At 37.5% G+C, this 18,432-nt stretch overlaps 1 protein-coding gene across 2 annotated transcripts in view; it reads left to right on the forward strand.

Moving 5' to 3' along the window:
* The window catches only part of FAM135B (family with sequence similarity 135 member B), a 178,793-nt gene that overhangs the window by 140,560 nt on the left and 19,801 nt on the right, over positions 1 to 18,432 (forward strand). For both annotated transcript variants that reach the window (XM_015856404.3, XM_015856405.3), the window contains 3 exons: positions 10,259 to 10,412; positions 13,336 to 13,385; positions 17,283 to 17,438. In XM_015856404.3, the coding sequence (XP_015711890.2) occupies positions 10,259 to 10,412; positions 13,336 to 13,385; positions 17,283 to 17,438 (360 nt within the window). The remainder of the gene's footprint in view (positions 1 to 10,258; positions 10,413 to 13,335; positions 13,386 to 17,282; positions 17,439 to 18,432) is intronic.

Consider the following 18,432-nt stretch of genomic DNA (forward strand, 5'->3'; position numbering starts at 1 on the left):
GTTCCAAAACATAGACTTGTTAAACTTCAGTTCTGCTCCAGTTTGATAAAGCATATACAAAACAGTAGATTTTCCAGACATCTTTGAGGGAAGTTGATTGTGAACCAAACAGAAAGAAGTGGGTATGCAAGAACATTTGCAAATAATAATAATAAAATACTAATGCTATCAATAGTGTCTTGACTGCTTCCCACCTGCTTATGACTCACAGGAACTGATTTGGTAACTGTGGTTGTATGGCAGACTTGAAAGAAACAATAAGACAAAAAAATCTGCCTTACTAACAAAATGTTAGAATGTTTTAAGAAAAAAAAAAAAAAAAAAGAACTCATAATGGTTGAAATAATTCATCACTGACAAATGACAAATAAATATCTCCTCCTTAGCCATGTTTTGACAGTGCTTTTGGTGTTAAGTTTCCAAGTTAAAGAAGAGGTCAGTAGTGCTATGATTGTTCTCATTTTTTTATCTCCGTTTGTGAAGAAGCTAATTAGCTTGTATGCAGAAACTTCTCTGATTAGGGAGATCTCCACTCTGAATTGTGGGAAAGTCTGTCAAGTAAATAGGTTTGCATGGGTGCGGGTGGCTCCATCTGCCTTCTCTCCTTTGAGACTCAAAGTTTGATTTGGGATCAGATATTAAAAGGACACAGTGAAAAACAATTTTTGGGTAGTAGTCATTGTAAAATTATTTCATGGGCCAAGTAGGTGGGAGTAATGAAAAAAAAAATCAAATTGATTGCTACAGGTGGAGTTCTTGAATGAGACCAATGAGTTGATCTTATGCTTAATGGTGGGTTAATGATGTTAAGGATGATATAGCACCTTAAAGGTGTAAATCATAAAATGTTTTAACACCATGATGCACAATTTTGAGACAGTTTTAGAACAATTTCAGAATGACAAAAGAGGAAATAAAATTTGAAAACCTAAATGGAGTAGCAATGGGGTAATTGCTCTAGATTCTTTCTTAGAACTAGATGACATGCAAAAAATTTCATGTCATCATAACAGTTTACTTATATATTGTATCCCATTATTACACCATTTTCTTAACAAGAGAGCCCAAATTCCGTGATCAGAGCTAGGAAAGAATGGTTGAATCACTGAGTTCAGTCCACTACATTGGTGGGAAACAGGGAGATAAACATTTATTTCAGTATGTTGGAATAAATATTCCATCAGAACACCCTCTCTGCATCCTGCTGTGATTCCCAGCTTAAAAATTGCAATGGCACATGGTAATCTGTCTAGCTTTATGAAACTGAGGAGTTTAAGGAATGCTTTAATTAATATCTTTAGTTTGTTAAGAGGGTGTATGAGGTCGGTTAGCTGACAAGTCTTGACTTGTTATGTCACAGTAATATGATAAATTGCAATAATTATTGAAAGTGCCATTGGAAAGAAAGAAACGTTCATTTCATTTCACTATGAACAAAGAAGTAATTTCTTTCTGAGTTGACTTAACATGTTCTTTTTTTCCCAAATTGAGCCTCAAACTGTAAAATCAATTATTCCCACTAATCTCGTGAACAGATTTGGGCCTGAAGTTACTCTCTCTTTATCAGTGACTGGCAGTATTTAATAGAGCCTGGCATTTCTAAATAGGAATCTGTGGTCATCAATATTGCTCTTGTTAAATAAAGAGCATTTCAGAGTGAACATTTGCTCCAACTCTGTGCATCAGAAAGCAGCACTGAGACTATTTCTGTGATGCATAAAGCATGATACAAGTTATAGCATATAACATATTGTGCCAAACACTATGAGAGAAATGTCACGTGCAAGGGAACCGGTTTAAACTATTTTTAGGGGAAAATCAAAAGAGAAAGTCACGTAGGTATAGATAGAAGGCCAAGAAATCAGTCCACTTCCACTCCTGTCCTTCTCAGGCATCAAGACTCATCTAAGCCTGTGTTCAACCAGAACTTCTTCCTGTTGAGCAAACAGGCACCAAGCTAAAGCAGAATGATGCCAGCTCATATCCTTTAGGATTTGCCCAGCTATTTTCCTTGCTTCAGTGAGATTCACGTAGTTGATCTGGTTCCTGCTAACCTTGGCAGTGCTGAGCTATGTGTCCCCAAGAAAGAGATGCTGTGGCAAAGTGTTGTCAGTTGACTGCCAAACAGCCTTGCTGTGCCCTCCCGAAGGGGGCACTGGGAGGACGACACAAGGTGGGACATGCATTCCCATATACACATCTTCACTTCCATCTTGGGTCCCTTCAGCTACAGTTTTTCTCTAAAAGGATTCCTGGGGACACACTAAGCCCAGACAAATACACCCTCCTTGGAGGCAACAGTTATGTCTGGGTGAAGGATGCAATTCATTGAGGTCTGAAGCATTCATACTCCTTGATATGAAGAAAAAATAGCAACTATGGAAACTCAGAACACCCTTCAGTTCTCTCTCTTTGCATGAACCTGGAAAGAGATGATCTTTCTGAGTATTATTTTCCTCAAGTGTAAAATGAAAAAAAAAAAAAAAAAAAAAAAGCTACTGATTTATTTTTGATGCACTTCATAGTTAGCAAATAATAATCACTACAAAATATTTGAGTACTACCATTTATTCTGTCATTTAGGATCAGGCAGTACATAGCAGTGGGGAAAAGGGCAAAATTCCTCCACCAGCTGCTAGAGTGAATTACTTGACAAAAGGCTATGTCTACTGCAGCAGCAGCTGCCCATGTCCTTCCCTATTGCTATTTGTCAAAGTTGAATCAAAGCATTTCTTGTACATTCTGTTGTCTTCAATGCAATTTCTAGCGGCACAATTTCATTACGCTACTGAACAGTACCCCTTGTATGTGTGAGTGTGTACATAATGTGTAGGAGAGAGAAAAAAATATTGCTAACAAGTTTCATTTTGGAACCTGACTGGTTTTATGCCTGCTGCCTGCAGTGATGTGTTATAACAAGGCAGTTCTTCAGCTCAGGGGTCCTTGTTTGATCACAGCAACAGGAGTGGATTTCTTTCCTTATCTGTCGATAAGCAGCACGGACTCTACTTAATCAGAAATGGCAATGCACTGAAGCCTTTTTTGATGTTTTCACTGTGTTATTTTGTTAAGGAGCTCTGCATTTACATTGTATGTGTGTGTTCGTGTAAATTCAGAAATATATATTTTGTAATTACATGTGAAAGTCAGCTTTTTATATATTCATACAGATGTCTATTTGTTTTGTTTATTTATTTATTTACTATTATTATTATTATTATTATTATTATTATTATTATTATTATTATTATTATTTTCTGGATAATCTATTATGTTCAGATAGATTGAAAACTCAACCACTACTTTTTTCTGTAAAATAATTTGTCAGTATTGCTGTACCACTTCTTGGCCAACGGACACCTCAGAGTACTTTGTGACTATCCTCTAAACGAGACTCTTAACTACTGTAAGATGAAGATATGGATTAATATGTGTCATTTTCATACGCATGTCTAATAGATGGAAAGGAAAGCATATGAATTTTCTTTTTCCTGATGATTCAGTGATCATCTTGGAAGAAGTATGCCTCCTGTCAGACACCTGCTCTAGCTTTCCTGAGACATCAGTGTTTAATTTACTGCTAAAGAAATATTTTTATGGCTTTAATTTTCCCTATAGTGATGTATAACCTCAGAGCTCAGGTGAAGGAAAGAGTTTTCTTCCTTATCCATCATCAGCAGAAATTTCTTAAGACTTCTGAGCTTTTATAGTTTGCTTTCACATGAAGAGCTATTGTGGTCACAATAGTAGACACTGCTACTGATGTGTTAAGATGTAATTTGACCTTTGAGGCCTTGGAGAGATTCACTTTTCAAGGTGATATGTGAAATAGATTGGAGACAGGCTGAGGAGACTTCAAATTTTTGCTTAGTTTCTACTGTAATGTAATTCAAAAACTGTGAAATGTCTTCTAAATGTAAAATTCTGAAGAAAACAAACAAACAAACAAACAAAAAACAACACAACTGAAACCAAACTAGGACACCTGAAAATGAAAGAAAACTTTGTTTTGCTGTTTTGGACTTTTAAAATGTATGATATTCTGCTGAGTGTGAACCTGTCAAAACAAAAAGTAAGAAAAATCTGAGACTCATCAATAATGTATGAACAGCTATTTCCCATTTTCGACACATTTCAATAAGTGTTGCTAGTGTCATGTATGTCAAAAGTAAATACAGTAAAGTGATTTTATTTTTATTTCAAGAGTTTTGAGTAATGAAACATCATAAAGTCATAGAATGGTTTGGTTTGGAAGTGACTTCAAAGATTAACAAGCTCCAAATCCTTGCTGTAGGGAGAGTTACCACCAAATATATCAGGTTACCACAGGTCCCATCCAACCTACTGGTATTTCAGCAAGAATGTATTGATGGAGTGGGAGGGAAGGTCAGAATAAACTACTTTTTGTTGTTTAATTTTTATTATTATTTATTATACAATATCAATATATTTCTTTGTCATGTGTTTTCCTGTACATGTGAGAGTGTGCTTCTGCCCCTATACTTCAGTCATATCTCTTATGACCAGAAATAATCTTTTAATCCTTTCTCAGGGATTAAAGCTCAGTAACTATCATTTTGTTTCCAACTACCAGCTCACAAGAACTATCATGAAAAGCATTCTCCATGGTAAATATGCAAAATCCCCATTCTCATTGTTTTTGAAGCTATACCAAAATTAATATGTTAGGTGACAAATGCAGGCATGAAAATGAATAGGCAGACACTATGCTCTCAGATACTGCATTCATGGGATGCTGACTTTTATTACTCTGTTCCAAGCAGATAACTGTATCTTTACTAGAAGATAATACTGTCTGCTGGTGAAGAACTACTGGAAATTACAAACTCATCTATGTAGTCTGCAGCAGTTTCTTAGTATCTTAGAATTCTTGACAAGCATTTGAATTTGAATCTGAATTATGAAATGCTGTTTTGAATTATATTAAATGTAAAGGGTCTAATTTACCAATTGTTAGTGCTATTGTTGAATATTTTACACAGTTTACATAGCTTCTGAAATTACATTAATACAAAACAAATACCAATAACTGTGTATAACAGAGCATAAAATCCAATTGATGCCTTTTGATATTAGATGGATTTGGTACACTGCAAGTGGTTACTCTCAAATTGTTCTTTGAATTAGAATAATGAATTGGCATGAACCTTATTTAATTTGTGTTTGTTTTTCTCAAGTAATTTTCCTTTCTCTTGTTGTAAAGTGCATTTAAAAAGTAATACACTGTAATTACAGGAGAAATCTATCCACTAAAAAGAACATTACACAGGACACATTCATTTTAAAGGGTGATTTATTTAAGTCTATTTAGCAGGGATATTGTCAGGAATGTTTTGTTTGTTTTGAAGTTGTTGAGTTTTTAGGCTGTTTTCTTTGGCAGAGTAAACACCGGATGAAATTTTAAAGAACAGATGGACAAAATACAGTATGCAGTGTCAGGATCTAGTTTTGCAGAACATGGCCAAATTCAACTGAAGGCTGAACAAACCAAGTGATCTAAGCTGCTTGTCACACACTTCTAGACCCTTCTCCATATCTTCTTCATAATTCCCTCTTTGACTCTCTCTCTTAGTTTTATGTACTTCTTATATCATGTTTCCCAAAACTGGGCACAGTTTTCAAAATGAGGGTTTATCAGATAGATGTTGGCAGCTAATGGAACAACTTTATGCTTACTTTGATTTGGGGTCAATACCACCAATATTTTTCAAACACCACAGAAAAGCTAACGCTTAAAGCAATCATTGCATTCTGCATTTATTGGCATTATTTGCAGTTCTTTGCATTGTTTTCCTGACTGCCTGTTTCTGTCTGTTTTTCTATCATCTTATGGCTTTCATGATATATTTTCTCTCTGATGCAGTTGGCACAATAGAAATTGTACTTTTCTCCGGCGTCAATACTAGTAGCTTCTGTATCATCCTCCATCACTGCCACTGGAGTACATTTAGGTGGTAATTCTTGAAGTGAAGATTTCTAAGGCATTCATTTGCTCACAAACTTTTCAGAAGTAGATAAGAACAAGAGCCAGAAATATTCTGCTATTGCAGAGTGGTTCACGGAAAAGGAAAGCAGAACAGGTACATTTTGAACAAGCATAGAATATTCTGTTCTTGCTTAAAAACTAATGAGAATAAATTAACGTATACCAAAGGAATTTACTCAAAATGTTCTCACAAAGGAAGCTAACGTAATTTTCACAGTGGATTTTACAAGCCCAGACAGTTATGCTTTGGGCAAGCTTGGATTATCAGCCTCACTATGTAGACTTGTTTTAACATGGGTTGTGTCTTAACCAGAATTAAATGCTTTGGAATAGAATATAGCTGTTCTTATTCAAGGAGCAGAGATTTCAGAGCAATTTGTAGTTGTTTAATGGGTCATGGGCAGTGTTTTTTCCTGGATTCGAGCTTTTCGGTACTCTTTTTCATTAGAATACCAAGTTCCATAATTGCTGCTAAGTTTGATTTGTAAGTGTTGTGGCATGAAGCTAGGCTATAACCTAGAAAACAGCAACCGCTTAAACAGTATAAAAAAACAATTAAAAGTAAGAATATGGAAGGTATGCAGTCTTCAGACCATCCCAAAGGAGGGCATTTCTTGACATTTCTTAGATTACTGAACAGTGACGGATAGGTTGATTAAGCAGTACCTTATAATGGTCTTGCCTGGCAGATGCCTACTGTGCTTGGATCTCCAGCAAAGATGCTCAGACCTTAACTCACATTAGCTACACTGTTCCTGAGGTGGGTTTCATAATCTCTTTTATGTCCTGCTCTGCCTTTGTGTGTGCAACAACTTACCAAAGAAGCAGTCTTCTGAAGGCAGTAATTCCATGATGCTTTTTTTTCCATCACTCTCACTTCCCACCTTGACAAAATGATATTTCAAATTAGGATCATAGAATCATAGAATAGCTAAGGTTGGAAAGGACCTTAAAAATGATCTAGTTCCAAGCCCCTGCCACAGACAGGATTGCCAACCGCTAGATGAGGCTGCACAGGGCCCCATCCAACCTGGTCTTGAACACCTCCAGGCATGGGGCATCCACAGCTACTCTAGGAAACCTGTGCCAGTGCCTAACCACTCTCAGAGTAAAACATTTTCTCCTAATTCTAATCTAAATCTCCCTTCTTGTACTTAAAACCATCCTTCCTTGTCCCATCACTAACTGTCCATGAAAAGTTGGTCTCCCTTCTGTTTATAACCTCCCTTCAACTACTGGAAGGCTGCAGTAAGTCCTTTCTGCAGCCTTCTCTTCTTGAGGATAAACAAGCCCAACTCCCTTAGCCCTTCTTCATAGGAGAAGTTCTTTAGCACTCTGAGCATCTTTGTGGGTCTTCTCTGGACCCTCTCCCAACAACTCCACTTCCTTTTTTTCACTGGGGGCCTCAAGCCTGGGCACAGCACTTCAGATGAGGAATTCACAAGGACAGAGTAGAGGGAAACAATCCCTTCCCTCTCCTTGCTGCCACCCCTCTGTTGATGAAGCACAGGATACTGTTGGCCTTGTAAGCTGTAAGTGCACACTGCTGGCTCACATCCAGCTTTTCATTCATCAAAACCCCCAAGTCCTTCTCTGTAGGGGTGCTCTCAAGGAATTCCTCTCCCAGTCTGTGTACATACTTGGAATTGCTCTAGCCCAAGTCCAACACTGCACTTGACCTTGTTGAATATGATTAGGTCCTTGTGGGTCCACTTTTCAAGCTTGTCCAAGTCCCTTTGGATGGCATCCCTTCCTTCCATTTCCACAAGTGGTGACCAAGTTAAGCTGGTAACACATAATGTAAACTATTTTGAATAATAATTATTTCCTATTTTGTGTTTTAACACTATGTAAATTTTTGCAAAGTATATTTTCCTGAACTCCTACGCTCTAAATGCTAAACTATTCAATTTCTGAGATTTTTTAATTTTTTTATTTTTTATTCAGCACTATAGGAATATTAGGCAAACACTAATGCACTTAAAGAAGAATAAAATGATGAGGATTTTCAACATCTTCAAATCACACATTTTGGAGCCTACAAGGAGTTGCATTTTCCTATTATATTTTTACTTATACTTTTAAACAATTTATGGCAAGAAAGGTTTCAGATAGACCTATTAAGATTTAGACTTGTTCAACAATACTGTGTTACAGTACTGATGTGAGCTATGAAATTACCTCACATTTTTCCTTTTGCTTGTCAGTGCAGCACTTAAATTGACATAGCAATTTTTGCTTAAAAAATCAGCAATGGATTATGGAACAGGACATTCTTGTGACATTGTGTGTCAATCTGCATCAGACAGCATCATTTTATTATTCTTTTTATTTATTTATTTTTTATTTTTTTTTAATTTTCCATAGCAAGAGTAAAATTTAGATTGGTGGTCCTTCCAAGGACAACCACTACAGACAGTCATCACCAGCTCTTTGTGGGTCAAGCTGAGAAGTCCCCATCGTGTCTACCACAGAATGCTACTTAATATCTTGATAATTTGCACAAGAAATGCTCAAGTTAAGACCCAAAAAATGCAGGTTTACTTGGGGACTCAAAGGTAGAACAGCACGGGAGGTGCACTGGCATGTGGTTGGTAAGTCTTCACTGTTCTTCTGGGCTGTTGAGGCCATTGGCTTAGTAACTACTAACTAACTACTCTGTGTCCAAAAAGGCAGATAATACCTAACTGGAGTGTAGGAATTATATTCTTACTCCATTAACATTCAGTCGTGGAGTAAGTTGCAAATTGTTCTTGCTTCCCCGTATCCATACATCATTAGTAGCAGCATCCTGACATGCCTTTGTTCACTCATCTGCTGCAGATCGAGATATATACTCAATTTATCTAATGTTTCATAAAGTTCGAGGATAGAGTACCTTGGTGGCTTTCTTTCCTTATCTTCGTAATCCTTGCTTCTTGTGCAAAGCATATAAATTACCCCCTTGTGGTGGAACAAGATCCAGCTATTATCAAGCAAGCTATAGCAGACCTTTCTGCTACACTATTAAGAGAAACTGAAAGAGGATGACAAGTCTATGATGTGTCTAGAAACTGTAAAATGCATTGCTTGTAGAGACCTAGGAAATATGAGCTGTTACTGACAATTGTGATATTTCTTACAACTCTCCATGATATCCTGTCCACAAAAGCACAGTTTAAGAACCAGTTTTATTTTACATCTGAGCCTTGCAAATTTCAAATTTACATTATTTCTCCAAGTGTTTTTGACAGAACTGAAAACTTTGATATATGGTGCCCTTATGCAAACTCAGCTTATGTTCAAAGAGTTAGAAGTTACAAAAATGTTGTATAATTGTGCTGCAGTCTGTCCATTGACATCTCTTCCCACAAGAGAAACCATAATCCTGGTGTTTATCTTGGAGGACAGAATGACTCTCATTAGTAGATAATTAGTAGATAGAATAACATTACCATCACCTTTTTTTTTTTTTTTTTGGTTTTGTTTTGTTTTGTTTTGTTTTACTAATATTCAAAACAAAGCATGGTTGTTGGACTAGATAACATTTAAGGATTGCTTCCAGTTCAAATGGTTCTATGATTCTATGACACAATGATATCAAGCTCCAGACTTCACAAAAGGGCTTAAGACAATATGAGGAAAAAGGAATTTAAAGGTAGTCTTCCTTTTAGTCCACTCTATCCATTATAACTCAGAGGGTGGTGACACACTGGAAAAGTTTGCCCAGAGAAGTTGTGGGTGCCCCATCTCTGGAGGCATTCAGGGCCAGGCTTGATGTGGCTCTGGGCAGCCTGGTCTGGTGGCTGATGACCCTACCCATGGCAGAGAGGATGAAACCAGACAATCTTTGAGGTCCTTTTCAACCCAGGCCATTTGATAAGTATTCTGTAGCAAAGGATGTGCCATTGCTTACTATCTGCTCCATAGGAATATGTTTGTTCCACAATGGGATATGGGTGAACAGCAGTGCTAGATTGATATGTTGGAACATTTGGACTGAATGTTTTAGTACATGGGACCATGTCCATTTAGTACATTTCTGGGACCTACTAGTTTTGATATAGTTTGGGAAAAGCATGCACAAAGATACTATTGTGAACATGCCTACATAGTTAGATGATTAGGAGGTAGGTTTGAGTGACAAATGCTTGATTAGAAGTGAAAAGCTGCTAAGAAAAAGATTTTTATGGAAACCTCTAGGACAAACGGAGAGCAAGAATTTTAATCTCTGTATTTTTCTTTTCTTTTCCTGATACTTCTGTTATATAGGGAAGTTTTTATGTCCCATCTGAAAACTGCATGCAGCATGCATATAAATGGCATAAGGACCTCTGTCTTCTACTCTTGAACGCTCAAAGAGGACTTCACGCGTACTACACTCTCATAATGAAGGAGGTTCCTGATTTACCACAGCTGAAGTTGGGTAAGAGAACAGACATTTAAAATCACTGAACATAATCCACTGCTGTGTTTTCAGTACAATTTCTAGTAGCAAAATTATTGATATGTTCAAAAATTTTAGAGTATTTTCCCACCTATCTTCTGATTAGTGTTTATTTTGGCACAGTACTGCCAGGCTACCACTTTCTCAGTGTATGAATATCCCTTCATGCCCATCTGAATGTAGCATGACAAGTAGAGAGGTAAAATTGTTCTGCTATTTTTCTCAAAATAAATGCCTCTGAATGATATTTTGACTCACTTGCTCTACCTTCCATTTCTGAAATATGATGAGGTTTGGGGAAGACTAGAATTTTTGCACAACCATATTTTAAATGGAAAACAGAAGTTGTAAAGTTGATATGAACACTTTTGAAACACACTCCCTCCCTCACACTTCACAATACACTGATTTTCTGCCTATAGCATAATCACGTCTTGCTTTTTAAAATGATCCTGCTCTTCTTTCTAATTCATTTAATAGATTTCCTAGCTTTTAGGCAAAACCATTTTTGGCTGTTCAGGCTGTTTGGGTCCAACGTGGAAGTGCTGGTTGGATTGGTGGGACAGATCTCTGTAATTTGCATTTATTCATGGCTGTAATGATAGTGTAAGCTCCTATGAAAATAAGGAGCATCTCTGACTAATTCCTGCTTTCCCTACTGTTTCTTCGAATTCAAGGAATCTGTCTCATCTGTTTTTGTGACTTTTTATGTCTGTATACACAGATGTCAGATTGTTACACTGCAGAGATAATTATATTAAGAGTATTAATTGCATTAATTAACAGATTTTAAAAGGGAGGGAAAAAATTCACTTTAAATACTACAAGCACTTTCAAATATAACACATTATGCTGTACAGACTTATGGGCTTGATAGCTAATATTTTCCACTTCACGTCTAATTCCTTGGTATATATTTCCACTCGAAATAGGCTGCAACTTGCAGAGTGGGGAGAACACAGACTGCATTATTCCATTCAGCTACAGGAAAAAAAAAAAAAAAAAAAAGTTACAGCAATTTTATTTGCAACTTATGAGCTGTCAAACAAAATCCAGCATGCAGAAAAACCTGTACTTCAGGCATCTTGGTTATCAGGCACATTTTTAGATGATTTATGTTTAACCTGAAAAGGCTTATAGAAGGGGAACTGGCAGAGTTATGTTTGGTTGACCACAACTGAAGAACAGACTCAGATATGCACATATTGGTTTTCTGAATACAACTGACTTGGTTTTCAAATGACTTCTGGTACTGAAGCAGGCACTTAATTTGCAAATGTACTTCTTGTAATACATGCAGATTTGCTAAACTCAAATACCCTTTCTAGCTGCTTGAGCAGAGCACTATTTGCATCATTTTATTCAAAGCCTGAACTTCTACTGAGGATTTGATTTTAAAGACAGACTTCTGAGGCCAATAGCAAAGCCTAGAAAATCATGGGTATAAGATTTACCCAGTATGATGAATGTCAAGCTTGTTTTTGTGTGTGAGTTGCTCAGACTGTCCTTACAGTCACTAGGGAGAAACATTTAAGACTATAAAATATATTATCAGCCAAATAGTGCTTTCTACCTTATGGTGACATGAACAGCACCTTCTACTTGCTCATTTTTCTCCACAGACCACAGGAATGTAAATGACTCATTCAGTTTTAGACATCTGTATTTGGGGAGATTAATCTCATCATAGGTTTCTAAACATAGTTAAGACAAATACAAGACTATAAATCTGCTCTGTGGACTTTCTTAATTCTTTTTTTTTTTTTTTTTCTAACCCTCTGAATAGTATATTAAAAATTTAAAAGTCTAGTTAAGACATTAAAAGTGGACATTATTGTTTCTCACATTTTGCCAGCTAAATAGAGATCTCAGCCTGTAGTACTATTTGAGAAGATTCACTTGTGATCGGGAAGGGAATTAGTGTTATTTATTTATTTATTTATAATGTATGCTATTAGAAAGTTCCATGTCACAAAATCTAGCTGCAAGAGTTGGAGTGTTGATATATATCTTCCCCTTCCCTATAGTTTGTTGTGCATTTAACATAGAGCATCCCTATGCTAGGTTCTCTCAGGACTACATCAAAGCAATGCTGCATGCTCTATGAAAGTTCTTCACACTGCACATTGCAATACAGAGATACTCATTTATTATCATTCAGATGTGCAGGACTTGTGTTACATGGCCTCATGTAACATGATATGGAGAACCATTTATTATACATCATTAGATCAGATGTTCCTGTGGTTAGACAACATTGCACTTAGTTGAACAGTTGGCCATAAATCACAGAATGACCAAATGGTTTAGGTTGGAAGTGACCTCTGGGTCCATTTGTCCAACCCCTGCTCAAGCAGGGACACTCAGAGCAGAGTGCCCAGGACCACGTCTAGGTGGCTTTTGACAGTCTCCAAGAGGAGATTCTACAGTTTCTGGGCAACCTGTGTCAGGGCTCCATCACATGCACAGTACAGAAGCTCTTCCTTGTGAGTAGAGGAACATTCTGAGTTCTGTTTTGTGCCTGCTGCCACTGGGCATCACTGAAAAGATTCTGTCTCTTTGCAGCCTCCCTTCGGATGCTAGTATATACTGATAAATTCGAAAAGCTAGTAAGGAAATTTCTATTGAGAGAGAGACAGTATAAAGCCACATTCTATCCTGTGTTCTGGCAACAACCTTCCAGAACATCTACAGGCTCACACAAGCAGAAGTTGTAACTGTACCCCTACAAGCGCAATGTGTATTATGCGTGAACTTGTCCAACTTGAAACTTGTCCATTGACAAAGAATATCTTATATATTGTGTGAACAAAGAGTACAGCATCAACATTTCATATCTACTGAAAACTGATCTGATTCTTTCTCTTATTTTTATTTGTTTTGTTTTGTTTTTCTTCTCTAGAGGAACTACCTGTGGAAGATACATTATCTCAGTTCTGTGCAGAGCTGCAGGTATTGTCTTTAACAGAATCAGTTGGTGCTTTTTTTTCAAGTCTGTTTTTCAAGTGCACTCAGAAAGCACAATCATGTATTAGAGTAGGGAGAAAGGTAATTCGGTGCCAGAAGAAAGTTGCTGGATGTTTATTTCCCACCAATAATGTCACATAATTTTGATTATTCACTTATACAATGTTTCTGTTACTTTTAACAATTCACCAGCTGGATGCTTCAGCATCTTTCATCTTTCAGTGAGCCTGGCCAGACTGTTAATAGTATTCACAAAAGTTGATTTGGGGTCGGTTGCAATTACAACTTTTGTGCTGACAGGCGAGAATACCCCTTGGCAGATTGTGCAGCCATATTTTTTCAAATAAAAACACCTAAATGTCTAAGGAAGCTTGTGGGAAGAAAAAAGTGATTTTGACACAGCAGTAACTGAATTACTGTCTTGAACTTCTGTTTTGATTTCAAGTGAGACACAGGCAGTCATCAAGGGAGCCAGAAAGAAATGCAATGTCAGTTGATCACTGGAGAAATTGTTTTATAATCAGAGATTTAATTCTTTTGATTTGTTCAGTTTATTAGCAGGAAGACGGCATAGGAAAGAATGACAAAATAACAATTAATGGAGCTGAAACCAAATCAAACTGCAAGTGTATTTACACTGCAGTTACAGATGGTGACACAATGTTTTCTAGCTGTATGTAAAAAAGAGGACTGAAATAGCAAATTTCAAATCAGAAATTGGATTATTAGGAAGAAATTTGGTTTTATCTAAATTAAGAGAAATGCAAGCTGTGGGACTCAGCTCAACTGGACTGCAGGAATTTAGAAGCCTTAAGGGTATTGGTGAGGGGAAATGGCCTCAAGTTGCACCAAGGTAAGTTTAGGTTGGACGTTAGGAAACAGTTCTTTATAGAAAGGGTAGTTAAGTACTGGAATGGACTCCCCAGGGAGGTGGTCGAGTCACCATCCCTGGATGTGTTTAAGAGCTGTTCGGAGTGGTGCTCAGGGATATGATTTAGCAGAGGGTTGTTAGAGTTAGGGTACTATGGTTAGGCTGCAGTTGGGCTTGATGATCTTTGAGCTCTTTTCCAACCTGAGTAATTCTATGATTCTATGATTGGTGGTCAGACAACATAATCTAGAATCCAACTGAATTTTCAGAGACTAATAAGACACAAATGATGAAGCATTGTACAGTGTTGTTGGGACACAGGAATAGTATTGACCATCTCTGCAGTGTAAGCGCAGAAGTCATATCAGTCTCTGTATAGTTTTCAGAAGAGTATTGGCAAAGCTTTCTGAGTATTTTGCCTCTAGGAAAATGGGAACTGAGACCATTTCTCTTCAGCAGAATGTATGAAAGATAGTCATTTATAAAGAAAGAAAATGCTATTAAAGCTATACAGAAGGAAGCCCACGGGGTTACTTTCCCATTACCACCGTGTTACCAGAGTCTGGTCCATTTTTAAAATTAAATAAAAACAGAAGAAGAGAAGAAGGTAAATTTTACCCTGTTTTCTATTTAATCCAAGGACACGGTAGCTATTCAAAACAGGAAAAAAATCAAGACCCATGTTTTTTTAAATTTTGAACATGATTTTTAAACAGTCAAACATAATATTTTCTCCAAAACATTTTTAAAATTTGTTTTGATTAACATTATTAAAACCAGACTACACGGCACAAAGTACATGAACAGAATAGACAGAATTGCAATTACTGACCACTTTAACTCATGGGCAATGAGGAAGTGAGTCACTGAAAATTGACCTCTATCGCTAGGATTGCTAGGCTACTGTATGGCTGGGCAGCAAAACTCTCAGAATTAAAAATATATAGTGTCTTCCTTCTCTCTCCTCTCTTCCTCTCTTCCTCCTTCTCTTCCTGTTTCCTCACCCGATTTCTTCCTTCCTTCCTTCCTTCCTTCCTTCCTTCCTTCCTTCCTTCCTTCCTTCCTTCCTTCCTTCCTTCCTTCCTTCCTTCCTTCCTTCCTTCCTTCCTTCCTTCCTTCCTTCCTTCCTTCCTTCCTTCCTTCCTTCCTTCCTTCCTTCCTTCCTTCCTTCCTTCCTTCCTTCCTTCCTTCCTTCCTTCCTTCCTTCCTTCCTTCCTTCCTTCCTTCCTTCCTTCCTTCCTTCCTTCCTTCCTTCCCAATAGACTAAGAATCAATAATCTGGAAAATAAGCCATCATACACCTAGTGCTAGTATGTATCACATTAATAATAAAATTTCTTTGAAGATTGTTCTTTCAGTCTTTGATGTAAGAGGTAGCTTACTGAATAAATTTCAAGCAAAAAAAGGGAGAAAAAAAAAAAAGAAGAAGAAGAAAAAATGAAGAAAAAAAAATAAAAAATGACATAGGGCATATAAAATTGAGTACAGAAATAAAGGAATGACCTGACTCTGAGAAGAGTGATGTATGGGGAGTGTCATATGTCTGACAGCATCCCCTGATGTCCCTTGTACCTGAATGAGTACTGGAGCTTGTCCCATTTCTGACAAATTATTAAGGAATAGCATACAAACTACACAAACTCTGATAATATTGTAGCTTATTGCCCACACATTCATTTTTTTTATTTCTTTCTCACGCACTTGGTTTTTAATCATGACTTAGTTTGCAGCATCACCAGTCTGGAAATTAACTGCATAATAAACAGTACAAAAAAAAAAAAAAAAAAGGCTTGCAGCTAGACTAAAATTCTTACAAAAAACAACCAAAAAGTACGAAGACTTGGCCAGGAAAGAAAATTCAATTTCTATCATATATATGGAAGCAGATAGGCCCTTTGTGCCTATACAATCTGTCTGTTAAAGAAGCTGCCAGACAAGGGAGGTTTGTATGCAGGGACTGTGCTGCTGACCTGCACTCCCTGGGTTTCATTCAGTGCAGAAATGCAGCCGAGAGCTCGAAGGGCCTCATCCAGCCATGGTGAGGGACAGAAGAAACAGCAGACTCTGGGATTGTTTGCATTGTGTATTGAGGGCACAGTATTTGCTTGCTAGCTTTCTGGCTTTCTGCCCTTCTGTCTGTGGTGTATTATTTCAGAGTTTTCAGCATTATCTGGTGGGTAGTTTGGAATCTGCTTTCTTTGTCACTTGGTTGCTCTCCCCGCCCCCCCCCCCCCCCCCCCCGCCCCCCAGTTTACTACATCTACAGTAGTTTCTGTAAAGACTGAGGCTATTCCCACCTCACATAAGGGATGGGTGTGTTTTGAAGGTCTCTCTGGATCCATCTGACCCAACCCCGGCTCAAGCACAGATAGCCAGAGCAGAGTGACCAGGACCTTGTCCAGGCATCTTTTAAAGATCTCCAAGGAGAAGACTCCACAGGCTCTGTGGACAATCTGTACTAGTGCTCCATCACCCACACAGTACAGAAGTGCTTCCTGATGGTCAGAGGGAACCTCCTGTGTTGCAGTTTGTGCCCAGTACCTCTTGTTCTGGCACTGTGCACCACTGACAAAAGCCTGTCTCTGTCCTCTCTGTACTCTCCATTCAGATACTAAGACATTGATGAGATCCCTAGAGCCTCCTCTTCCGCAGGCTGAACAGTACCAGCTCTCTCAGCCCTTCCCCAAAAGAAAGATAATCCAATCCCATGATCATCTTAGACTTCTTTCTATCCAGTTGTATAACTAGTGTTTTTTGTTGTTGTTGTTTGTTTTAGTTTTGTGGGTTTGGGTTTTTTTGTTTGTTTTTTTGCTTTTTTCCCACCAAAAATTTATGACTTTTTAAAGAGCAAAAGTTTCACTTGCATGATTTGGGGTAAAACAGTGCTTTAAGTAATAATTCTAAATCAGGAGAACTTTGTTGTTTTTTCTAAAAGGACTTCATCTAAAAATGTGAACTGATTTTCTATCCTGCAACTGTCTTGTTCTCAAAAAGCCCTTTCTTCCCTGTAGCTTTTGAGTAATCCAGAGAAAATAGCAGAACAGATAAGCAAGGACCTCGCCTGGCTTTGCTCTCACCTCCTGGCCCTGTGGACCCAGTTCCTGGAGGTGGCAACACTCCATCCAGAAGTCACAGCTTATCTGACTCAAGAACATCATATGCTAAGGGTAATGTTGGCAAGTTAAAAGCAAGTTCTGTAATGGTAAACTCCTGACATTAATGATGTATATGGACAGATATTTATCTTACTCTTATGCCTTTATGAATACTCAAGGGAGATGAATTGAGTAGGATAAAGACTAGAGAAGAGGATTAAAAGTTACAAATTTCAATTTTTGGAACAGTGGAAAGATGCTGCTATTATGGTACCCATAATCCTGTATTAAATGAGTGTACTCTGAACACTAGAATCCAGCATGGAACATAAGGTGGGTGGAAAGAGATAGAGATGCCTCATATTGGTTACTTATCCATAAACATATATATATATAAAGGCACAAACACCACAATGACAAATATCCAAAAGATGAGTTTCTTTCAGCTTTTTTTCTCAAAGCACAAAATTATGTCATAAGGAATGCTCTCTTCACTAAGTCTCATATATAAAACTAGTTATTGCTTTTTTCCTGGTGAGTTTCAACAAATGAAATATTAATACTCTTCATGTGGAAACTGTTTTTTAGTAATAAAGAAGGCATAAAAATGATTGGCTTTTGAACAGGCTTTGTCAGATTTGCATACCTGATTAGTCAGCAAGTGCTGTGCTTTCCATGAGGTTATTGAGTGTGCATCATTTTCATCACTTCAGCTGAGCTGAGCTCGTACGCTGATCTAATCAATAGACTATGAGCATACAGAAAATGATAGGATTCATCTTGCTTTGCTTTAGATGTCTAGAGTGTAGGTGTTCGCATTGCAGCTTACATACTGGTACTTGCTAAAGTTATTATTGGAGGTCCGTTCAATAGAGTTGAGAGAATGTGAATGCCTGCAAAAGGGAGACATAAAATTCAGGAGGATGTGAACAATATTGAGACTGCTCTCATTATTTTGGCTCAGTCTCCCTTCATTTTGAGAGGTCCAGGATGACTTCATCGGCCAAACACAACTTGATAGGCCCCCAGCTCCAGCAAGGTGGATTTCAGTATCAATGGATGCCAA

Source organism: Coturnix japonica, chromosome 2, assembly GCF_054131305.1.
Source record: "Coturnix japonica strain WE chromosome 2, WE-NBRP24, whole genome shotgun sequence".
NCBI classification, from domain to species: domain Eukaryota; kingdom Metazoa; phylum Chordata; class Aves; order Galliformes; family Phasianidae; genus Coturnix; species Coturnix japonica.